At 41.2% G+C, this 10,641-nt stretch overlaps 3 protein-coding genes across 3 annotated transcripts in view; 2 read left to right on the top strand and 1 right to left on the bottom strand.

Moving 5' to 3' along the window:
- Positions 1 to 10,641, top strand: part of ndufc1 (NADH:ubiquinone oxidoreductase subunit C1) — a 442,230-nt gene that overhangs the window by 281,285 nt on the left and 150,304 nt on the right. The gene's annotated exons all lie outside the window — the stretch shown is intronic.
- rab33ba (RAB33B, member RAS oncogene family a) lies at positions 1,087 to 9,942 on the bottom strand. The gene is made up of 3 exons (XM_078404749.1): positions 9,837 to 9,942; positions 9,239 to 9,701; positions 1,087 to 2,942 (listed from the first exon to the last, which is right to left on the bottom strand). The coding sequence occupies exons 2-3, from the start codon at positions 9,485 to 9,487 to the stop codon at positions 2,496 to 2,498; spliced, it is 696 nt and encodes a 231-aa protein (XP_078260875.1). The 5' UTR covers positions 9,488 to 9,701; positions 9,837 to 9,942; the 3' UTR covers positions 1,087 to 2,495.
- The window catches only part of ugl (ureidoglycolate lyase), a 55,033-nt gene continuing 53,607 nt past the window's right edge, over positions 9,216 to 10,641 (top strand). Inside the window, exon 1 of the mRNA XM_078404734.1 lies at positions 9,216 to 9,334. The gene's annotated coding sequence lies outside the window, so the exon portion shown is untranslated. The remainder of the gene's footprint in view (positions 9,335 to 10,641) is intronic.

Below are 10,641 nucleotides of genomic sequence, written 5' to 3'. Positions count from 1 at the left end.
GTCCAGCACAGGAACATGCCCTTCAGCCCACAATGTCTCTACTGAGCATGATGCCAAGCCGAACTTCTCATTTGCCTGCTCATTATCCATGGCACTCAATTCCCTGAACATCCATGTGCCCATCTCAAATGCCGCTGTTGCATCTGTCCCCACTACATGGCACCCACCACCCTACATGTAAAAAAGCTTTGCCCCTTTTACCCTAAAGCTATGCCCTCTAGTCTTTGCCATTTCCACCCTGGATAAAAGGTTCTAGCTATCTACCCAATCTGTGCCTCTCAATTTTAAATACCGATCAGGACCCCCCTCGGCCTCTGCCCTTCAGAGAAAACAATCCAAGCTTGTCCAATCTTTCCCTATAATCAATACCCTCTAATCCAGGCATTATTCTGGTTAAAATGTCATGGTGGCAGAACTGTCTGCAAGATGGATCAGAGTCATTACCATACAGCGGGCTATTTATGCCCATACCAGTGGACACAAAGTGCTGGAGTAACTCAGGGGGTCAGGCTGCATCTCTGGAGAACATGGATAGGTGATGTTTCGGGTCAAGGCCCTTCTTCAGACAGTGTATTAACCTGCACCTACATGTCCACACCAGTACCGTAAAACAATCCCGTACCATGCTATTCCAGCACTCTCCCTGCAATGCAATGTTATTGCCACTAAGTGGTTACTTAACTTCCTTTTTGAAATCAATGTGATCAGATTGGAGAACATATATTCATGGGTCCATTATGAGACAAAAACAGTAATCATCCAAGACAGGTTTTTAAAGGCAGGGGCATTGCAAGGATTCAGAGCCATTTGCAACAAAAAAAAATACTTCAGCTGCAAAGAAGTGAATATTAAGACTTTAAAGAGGAAGGGAAGTAGAGATTGTGAACGAACCCTATGCTTTATGGAAGTCTATACAGGCAACATCTAAAAAGGCTTGACAAAAAATCTGCCAATAACTGAAATCTGACAGATTGGAACTAAGAGTTGAAGTTCATAGATTCTGTTACTTTTAGAATTTTGCAAAATTAAATAAAATGAATAAAGTGATAGTGGACACTGATAGTAGAAATAACTGATAATTAGCAATTTATTTTCAACACTTTTTACAATGGTAAAATATTAGAAACCCAATCTTCCAGCAATTGTGGGTGGAGTACATGTTAAACCTATCTTGTCAACCTCCAACGTGGTTATTACCGATGGCTGAGGAATTTAAATCCATTTCAATAAACATATTCCAGTATCAGTGATGGCCAGCATGAAGCAACCTTGTATTTTAGACACAATTATGAATAAACTGATATCTCAGAGTGCAGTCAGTAAATGTATTTTTGCTGCATCAATATAAACAAAAAAAAGGCAGAATTAAAATTGTTGACATTCCACGACACAGAAGATGGTGGCAGTTTAATATCCTCTATGTTGTTTCTTCTCCCCCCCCCCCCTCCCCCTTCTAATCCGAGGAATGAAATGGTGCCTCTGTGTTTGATTAGAAATATTTATAAGATACTATCATTCCCTTTGTTGCAGCCTGCTTTCATGTCCCCTGTCAGCAATAAACAATGCCTCTGCCCTCATTTTTTTTTAAGCAAAAGATTTAATAAAAAAGTTGGGTTAATTAGTTTGCATGTCAGGTAAGCTTAAAGCTTTGCTGGTCAAGTTTAATAAAATCCCTTATAATATTATTTTTCATATTAGAAGATATAAAAGTGTATACATCACATTTCAGATTATGTTATTTAGAACCAAAAGCAAGAATGCCATATTAGTGTATCAAGTATTTAAAAATGAAAATCATTCCCATTTTTTGGTCAACATTCCATGTTTTAGTTAACTCAATAAAGTCACCATTCTTCCTATGAAAGTCCAGAGTATTAACCTAATTAACAAGAGAAGGCACCATAGTAGTGGCAAGCAGTGCAGAAAGCAGATCTGGTTCCTAGCTGTAACTGGAGAGCTGAGATCAATGATCATGGCTCGTGCTGTTCTGGTCAACATCTGCCAATAGAGCACAAAATGACAATCAAACTGGATATCCTCCTGCCCTGTAACTCTCAGCTATTTACTGCATCAACTAACTAATCAAGTGAAGGGCTTCCAATACCAAAATAATACATTTCCACATGGAAAAGCGAAAGCCAAGGGAAAGAGCCAATGAAAGGATGAGGAAGTACAAATGACTCTGTTAACCGAATAAGGTATATTAGATGAATATGTCTCTTGTATGTCAATGTATAAAATTAATAACTGACAACAAATACCAGAAAATATACACATTTCAGTACTCTGTTCATCAGCTTCATTTTCAGTCAGTGTTTGGCAGGGAATATGTCTAAATTATTGTTCAACTGCATTTCCTCTCATGGACGGTTGGCAGGATCTGCCCCAGGTTCAATCAGATAATTTACTGCTGCTATTTGTACACACTTTAAACAATATTTAGCAGCAAAGCGCTTTTTATCGTCTTTTGAATTTAAAACAAACCATGTTCACCTTTAACAGTAACACTCCACACTAGGCTTTGGTTCAGATTCCAGCACAACTTTGGACTCATCTACTTGGAGCTGGCTCAGCATCATTGGCTTGTGGTTCTTTAGTTTATGAGCCAATGTCATGAAAATGGCTTCCACGTGATCGTTGTCATTTGGGTTCTTAGCCGAGGTTTCGAACAGCGGCATGCTTTGAGTATCGGCAAACTTTTGTGCCAGGTCAGTTTTCACTTTGGTGGCGTCTTTTAGGTCGCACTTATTCCCCACCAGGATGCGTGGAACCTCTCCACAGAGTGAGTGCCGTTTGCATTCTTCAATCCAGGCTGGGAGATTCTGGAAACTAGCAGGATTGGTCATGTCATACACAAAGACAACAGCATGGACATTTCTGTAGTAGTGCTGCACCATGCTCTTCCGAAAACGTTCCTGGCCAGCTGTGTCCCAAAGCTGGACCTAAAAAAGGTTAAATAAAAAGAGTTATCTTTTCAACAACTTGTTAATTTTTTTTCAACTGTGGAATCATACAAGGTATTATTATTATTCATATGTAAACAAACAGTCATTCATAGCCATTTTTGTCACTACTGAAGGCCTGGTCTTCATATACATATATTTCCAATATTCCAGCATTTTGTGTCCATTTCGAGGAGGAGTTATCCAGCACAAAACAGCGAGTGGATCGTTACATTTAATCTGCAAATTCAAGCACAGATTTGGGAATGTGGTACCCAGGTGAAAATGACAAGGAAATTACCCAATTATAGTAAAACTTTAATCCAGCACATAAGTCTGAAATCTATAAAACTGAAGATGCTACTTAATAAAACACACGACTTACCAGCATGAATGCAAATCATACTAAGCAAGATTCCCCACCCCTCTCCTCCCCAGACTGAGGTAGGACACAATAGTATTCCCTGGAAGTTAGTTTATGCATCTAATATTTCTATCAATTGATATAAAGTGACCTAGACTTGGAAGTAGACATTTCACAATTCTTTGCAATAAGACAGCAAGAAATTATGCGGTTAATTATAGGCTGCGGTAAAATATGGCATATAACAATGGGATACAAATATTATAAAACAATGGAGTTTAATGGGATGTGTGGTCCTTTGGGGTGGGGAATATGGAAATAAATATTTTCATGAGTTTACTTTGAAAAACAGATAAAGAAAGACTGAAGAAGGGTCTCGACCCGAAACGTCACCCATTCCTTCTCTCCCGAGATGCTGCCTGACCTGCTGAGTTACTCCAGCATTTTGTGAATAAATCGATTTGTACCAGCATCTGCAGTTATTTTCTTATATATATAAAGAAAGACTACGGTGTCTATATGCACAATTTTTTAAAAGGTGGTCAGTTGGTTAATAAAGTAATTAAGTGCATTAGTTACTACTATTTTATATACTATTTCATTTGTTTATTAACCCAAGAGTCACTAGTTAGGTCCCAGTTGAAGTATTATGGGTGCTCCATTTCAGGAATATGCAAATGCCCAAGAAAGTCAGAGGACTCTTTCCGAAGATGACAACAAGACTTATAAAAGGGTGCAAAAGTAAGAACTGTTCCCCTTGGTTCAGGAAAAATGCACTTTATATTCTCAGGATTTATAAAGCACTCCGCAACAACGAAGAACTTTCGAAGGGATCATTGCAGTAATGGGAAAGGGATGGGGGAGAGAGAATAAAGTAAAACCAACAATTATACTGCAAGCTCCTACAGAAGGCAATGCATAATGGCTTGATAATACGAAAATACGGAAAAAACTGCAAAAGCTGGAAACACTCAGCAAGTCTGGCAGCAAGTATAGAAAGTGAAGCAGTTAACATTTCAGGTCAAATGCTATTTGTCAGAACACATGGGACCACTGTTCTCCATCCCGAAACATTAACACCGCTTATCTTTCCACAGATGCTGCCTAATTTGCCAAGTGCTTCCAGTGTTTTCTGTTTTTAATGACCAGCTAATGCCTTTTGTGATGACAAATGATGAATCTCAGCCAAGATATTATTTTGTGCTTCTCTTAAATAGTGCCATGGAATCTTTTGCATCCGCCCAAGGAGCCCGATGGGTATCTTCATTTAATGTCTCAGAGGACAAGAAATTTCCAAAATTAAACATTCTGATAGATTTAAAAGAAACAACTAAATTAGTTGTCAGAGTAAATTATTAGTCAGAGAGTTGTAAATCTGTGGAATTCACTGCCTCAGAAGGCAGTGGAGGCCAATTCTCGGAATGCATTCAAGAGAGAGCTAGATAGAGCTCTTAAAGATAGCGGAGTCAGGGGGTATGGGGAGAAGGCAGGAATGGGGTACTGATTGAGAATGATCAGCCATGATCACATTGAATGGTGGTGCTGGCTCGAAGGGCCGAATGGCCTCCTCCTGCGTCCATTGTCTAGTCCTTCTGGTAAGCAGGCCTATAACCAAAGATTCAAAGCGACTACAAACTATAATGTTTAAAAGTGACGACAGCTTTTCCCACTTGACAGTGATCAAGAAATCAACATCCTACCTAATTGCAAGAAGTTGATTCCATAAACAATTAAAAAGAATAATTGGGTAGATACTCAAGGATGAGGAGATTAAAAAACGTTGAACATGGAATGGAGTAACTGAACTCTAGTAATCACAACATGTGGTGCAACAAAATGAACCAATGTGCTCATTTTTAAAAAAAAATCTGAGGTTTGATAATTTATCACTTCTGATCGCAGTCAATTATTCCGACTGATCCAAAATAAACAATCTAAAATAGTCATCAGTTCTAAAGTTTTGAGTAACTTCAGACAGCAAAGGATTTTGGGTGTAATTGATTTTTTTTGTATTAATAATCACTTTATTAAATGGTAGTACTGAACAAATCCTGTGATTATACTACTTACAACAGCTCTTAAATTAATCCTGATAAAAATTAGCAAGAAATTTTCAATTACGTGAATCTGCATATGTTAAATAACATAGTCCTTGTCCTTCCCCTGTCCCCAAAATATCCAATTAACTTGCTATTTTGGTGAGCTTTGCTAGAGTGGGAAGAAGAACCTCAAACATAGCAACAGAAACTGTACATGCACTGGGGCAGTTATGTCGACACTGCTGAAATTAACACGTTTTCACTTCCTCTCAAGGAACAGTCTTTGCTAGGGATTTTATTATAAAGAAGCGAAATTAAAAATGCTGTCACGCACTTCAACTGACCATGATACACACATACTCCGTCTGATACCTTGGAGATTACAGGATCAGTGTCGGATTATGAGGAGAGGAAACAGAAAACTAAGGACAGATTGATAAATTAATGCAGGTGCTTCTCAAAAGCACTAAATTTAAAATGGTAAAGAGAAATCTGAACTTGAGACACAGCTCAATTTACAATCAGCAAAATATTCTGTTAGCTTTGGAACCAGAGTTAGTTATTCACCTATCTTTTGCAGTGTAATTACATCATGGCTATTGGTAGTTCAATTCTAATTATTGACCTTGATATCATTACCTTCCCAAAAAAGTGTACATTTGGCTTGAAAATTTAGTTTGGCAGCACACCTCGTGTGTTATTTTCAAAATCAATATTAACGGCATTTCAAAACAGGATAAATACCCAAGGTCCCATCCAAATGGTTGTTGTTTGTCATCCATGATAGTAAAATTCTGATAATCCAATATCTGACTATTTAGAAATGCTGTTGGTTAATGTTTCCTTTCCATTCATCATAGTCCCAGTTCCAACCAACCCTGTTCATCCATCTTCCTTCCGGTAACCTCAGGAACTCTGTACTCGAATTTGCAGAAATCACAATGCTATTTGATTCATTGTATCCACTCCTTTACGAATCTTGAATGACATCTCTACTAACTTCTTTCTTTGCCTGTGCAAACACTCCTTATCATTTCATAATGTACGTCTTAACATGGTGTTCCCTTTGGTAATTAGTTTTTGCTTTCAAATTCTGAATAGTCTATTGTGTAGTGGGGAGAAATATGTTTCAAACCTTAACACTGCCTATAGTTCAGAGGCAATAGCAAGGATCTTGCATATGTATCGAGAGGTATGTGCTGGAGCCTTATGTACATGTTCATTAACGGTGTCAATACAACCACAACAAGCCCTGCTTTGCACTATGTAGACAAGAGTCATTGATTTATTCCCATCCCTAGTTTCATGAGGTGTCTGAAGAAGGGTTCCGACCCAAAACATCACCTGTTCCTTTTTTCCAGGGATGCTGCCGGATCTGCTGAATTGTTCCAGCACTTTATGACTATCCTGGTTTCATGAAGTTCCATTTATACAAAGAACAAAAATACATCAGTTTCAGTTTATTGTCATGTGTACCTAGGTACAGTGAAAGGTTTTTGGTGCTTGCTATCCAGTCAGCAGAAAGACTTTACATGATTACAATCGAGCCTTTTACAGTGTATAGATACATGATAAGGGAATTACGTTTAGGGCAAGGTAAAGCCAGCAAAGTCTGACCAAGGATGAGGTAGATAGTAGGTCAGCATTGTTCTCTGGTTGTGGTAGGATTCAGTTGCCTGATAACAGCTGGGAAGAAACTGTCCTTGAATCTGGAGATGTGCGTTTTCACATTTCTATACCTTTTGGTCTGATGGGAGAGGGGAGAAGAGGGAGTGGTCAGGGTCCTACTCATCCTTGATTATGCTGTTGGCCTTGCCGAGGCAGCGCGAGGTATAAATGGAGTCAATAGAAGGGAGGTTGGTTTGTGTGATGGTCTGGGCTGCATCCACAATTCTCCGCAATTTCTTGCGGTCTTGGATGGAGCTGTTCCCAAACCATGCATCCCGATAAAATGCTTTCTATGATGCATCTGTAGAAGTTGGTGCGAGTTGTATTGGACGTGCAGAACTTCCTAAGCCTTCTAAGGAAGTAAAGCCGTGGTGTGCTTTTTTGGTCGTTGCTTCAATATGGGTGGTCCAGGAGAAGATGTTGGTGATATTGACTCCTAGGAATTTGAAGTTTTCAACCATCTCTACTTCAGCACCATCAATGCAAACTGGGGTATGTGTACCGTTTTGCTTCCTTTGTTTGCTGACAGTGAGAGAAAGGTTGTTGTCTCGACACCCGGACACGAGGTTCTGGATCTTCCTGTACTCCGACTCATCATTATTTGATATCCAGCCCACAATGGTGGTGTCGGCTGCAAATTTGTAAATTAAATTTGTACATGGCTGTGCAGTCGTGGGTGTACAAGGAGTAAAGAAGGGGGCTGAGAACGTATCATTGCGGAGCACCAGTGTTGAGGATTATCGTAGAGGATGATTTGTCCCCTATCAATGATTGGTCTGGAAGTTGAGGATCCAGTTGCAGACACGAGTTCTGACACCAAATCCCGCGAGTTTGGTGATAAGTTGAACATTCAGTTCAGCTTCTCAACCTTTTATTTGTCTTATTTGCCCTTTGCAAGCATTCTTCATTTTAGTGAATATCAGTCTATATTGTGAGTTTTCCCAATATCATGGAACATACAACCAAACATGCAAAACTCCCTTGTGGCAATTAGTTTCACACAGCAGAACCATACTCTTGGCATGATCTGAACTGTCCAATTTACATGAATTCTATGTACTTTAAACTCACTTAATTTTTGCTTAAGTGTGGCACATACCTACATGTTGCTTGGACAAGGAGGAGGACATAAATACAAGCAAAAGATGCTCCCAGTTTGAATAGTCTGGCACCATTTACTTACATATCTCGTATGGTTTACGTGGAAAACAATAAAAGATTTCCCACCACATGAACAATGTTATCAGAAGAGTATGAGGTCATTGACGTGAAACATTAAATCTGCTTCTTTACCTGAGGTGTTTAAAGCATCCAACAGCATATTAAAAAGAGAATTAAGGTTTCAGGAAACGGGGGGGGGGGGAACACACCCATGGGAAAACAAAAGAAAAAGTGATTTTACAAATAGTAAATCATAGAAAATCTATCACTCAAAAGGCCGTTCGGACGATTTTGGTCTGCCAGTTGAGTACAAGCTGCTTAATCCAATGCCACCTTCCAACACTTGGTCGGAAAGGTCATGGCTCTTCCAGTGCATATGTAAGAACAAAGTTGAGTCTTAAAGTTAGGAGTTCACATTATATAAGACGTTGGTGAGGCTGCATATAGAGTATTGTGTTCAGTTCTGGGCACCATGTTATAGGAAATATGTTCTCAAGCTGGAAAGGATGCAGAAAAGATTTAGGAGGATGTTGCCATGACTCGAGGGCCTGAGCTATAGGGAGAGGTTGAGCAGACTAGGACTCTATTCCTTGGAGTGCAGGAGGATGAGGGTTGATTTTATAGAAGTGTACAAAATCATGAGAAGAATAGATCAGGTAGACGCATAGAGTCTCTTGCCCAGAGTAGGGGAATCGGGAACCAGAGGACAGAGGTTCAAGGCGAGGCTGGAAAAATTAACAGGAACCTGAGGGATAACTTTTTCACACAACGTGGTGGGAGTTTGGAACAAGCTGCCTGTACTATGAAACAAGGTAGTTGAGGCAGCTACCATTGCAACATTTAAGAAACATTTAGACAGGTACATGGATAGGACAGGCAGGTGGGACTAGTGTAGATGGGGGCAAGTTGGGCTGAAGAGCCAATTTCCACGCTGCATCACTCCATGACCAGTTAAAAGCGAGGAAAAGTAAACCAGTTCCACTCACTAGTTGAACTGCATTACTTTAACGAATGTAGCACGGGGCGGGAACAGGAAAGACGGAGGAGGTTGATGTGGACGTTACCTTAATCTTTTCTCCATCTATTTCCACCGTCTTCTCTCGGAAGTCCACCCCGATGGTTGCTTCGGTCTTGTCGGGGAACTTGCCAGCGCAGAAGCGGTAGGTCAGGCATGTCTTGCCCACGCCCGAGTCGCCAATGACGATGATCTTGTAGATCCTAGTGCGGGGCTGCGTGGTTAGAGGCTGCGAGCCGGGGGGCGCGCCTGGGACCGAGGATGCAGCAGCAGCAGCCTCTCCTGCCCTGAGGGACATACCCCCACCCGGGAGGGCAGAGGCAGACGGGGAGCGCTGGCGTTGCAGAGTCAGTCAGTCAGCTGCAGCTGTAGCCAACTCAACCCATCCAGGCCCGGCCCGGCCCGCACAACGTTCCACCCGCCCACACAACGTTCCACCCGCCCGGCCCGCACAACGTTCCAAGCACTCGCTACACTTCAGTCCCAGCCAGTCTCGGCCACGTCCCCCTGACCTGCCACAAGGAAGAACAACCACAAATGAAGTGCAGAGAAAGTATCGCGAGACGCTGCAACCAACCCTTTCAATCTTCCTCTGCAACCGAGTAACAAATCTCTCCTTCCACCATGCAGAGTTTGCAGTACCTTACTTTTTCTGAACGGTGATGTTGCAACAGTTTTTTTTTTTTTTTGCCGGTCGGATTCCCCCCCCCCATAAATCTGGTCTGGTTCGCAAATGAGTTTGCGTTATGTGCAAGTCTGCAGGTTACCTAGGTGCTGGTGGTAAACAGGGAGGAGAAATTGCTTTCTCCCCCTGCTGGAGAAATAAGATAATTTATACTGGACTGTATTCCGATTCTGGAAGAATAATTTATATTCTAATAATATATTCCTTTATTCGTCCCACACCGGGGAAATTTACAGTGTTACAGCAGCAAAGTGGATAGCAAGAGATCATTCATTATAAATAAAAGATACATAAATTGTCATCAGTTTTCTGTGTGTTCTTAGCTGTTATTGTTGACTCGTCTGCTGGGAGCAGTGCTGGTTGTGCAGCCTCACAGCAGCGAGAAGGAAGGACCTATATCTCTCCTTCACGCACTTGGGGTTGAAGGAGTCTGTCACTGAAAGAGCTAAGTGCAGTGACAGCGTCCTGCATGGGGTGGGAGTTGTTGTCCAGCAGCGATGTTAGCTTTGCCATCATCCTCCTCTCTCCCACCATCTGCACTGAGTCGAGGGGGCAACCCAGGACAGAGCTGGCCTTCCTGACCAGCTTGTCAAGTCTCTTCCCTTCCGCCACTGAGATGCTGCTGCTCCAGCAGACCACTCAATAGAAAATGGCTAATGCAACCACCATGTTGTTCTGCTAACAGACTTTCATTTTGTAAATTTAAGATCAGTTTGTAGCATTGCTATATACATTTATTGGTGGTCCTAAAACCCTTTCCAACTGGG

The sequence above is a fragment of the Rhinoraja longicauda genome, chromosome 1 (genome assembly GCF_053455715.1).
Source record: "Rhinoraja longicauda isolate Sanriku21f chromosome 1, sRhiLon1.1, whole genome shotgun sequence".
NCBI lineage: Eukaryota > Metazoa > Chordata > Chondrichthyes > Rajiformes > Arhynchobatidae > Rhinoraja > Rhinoraja longicauda.
The sequence above is the reverse complement of the archived record's forward strand: the minus strand, read 5'-3'. Positions and strand labels throughout refer to the sequence as shown.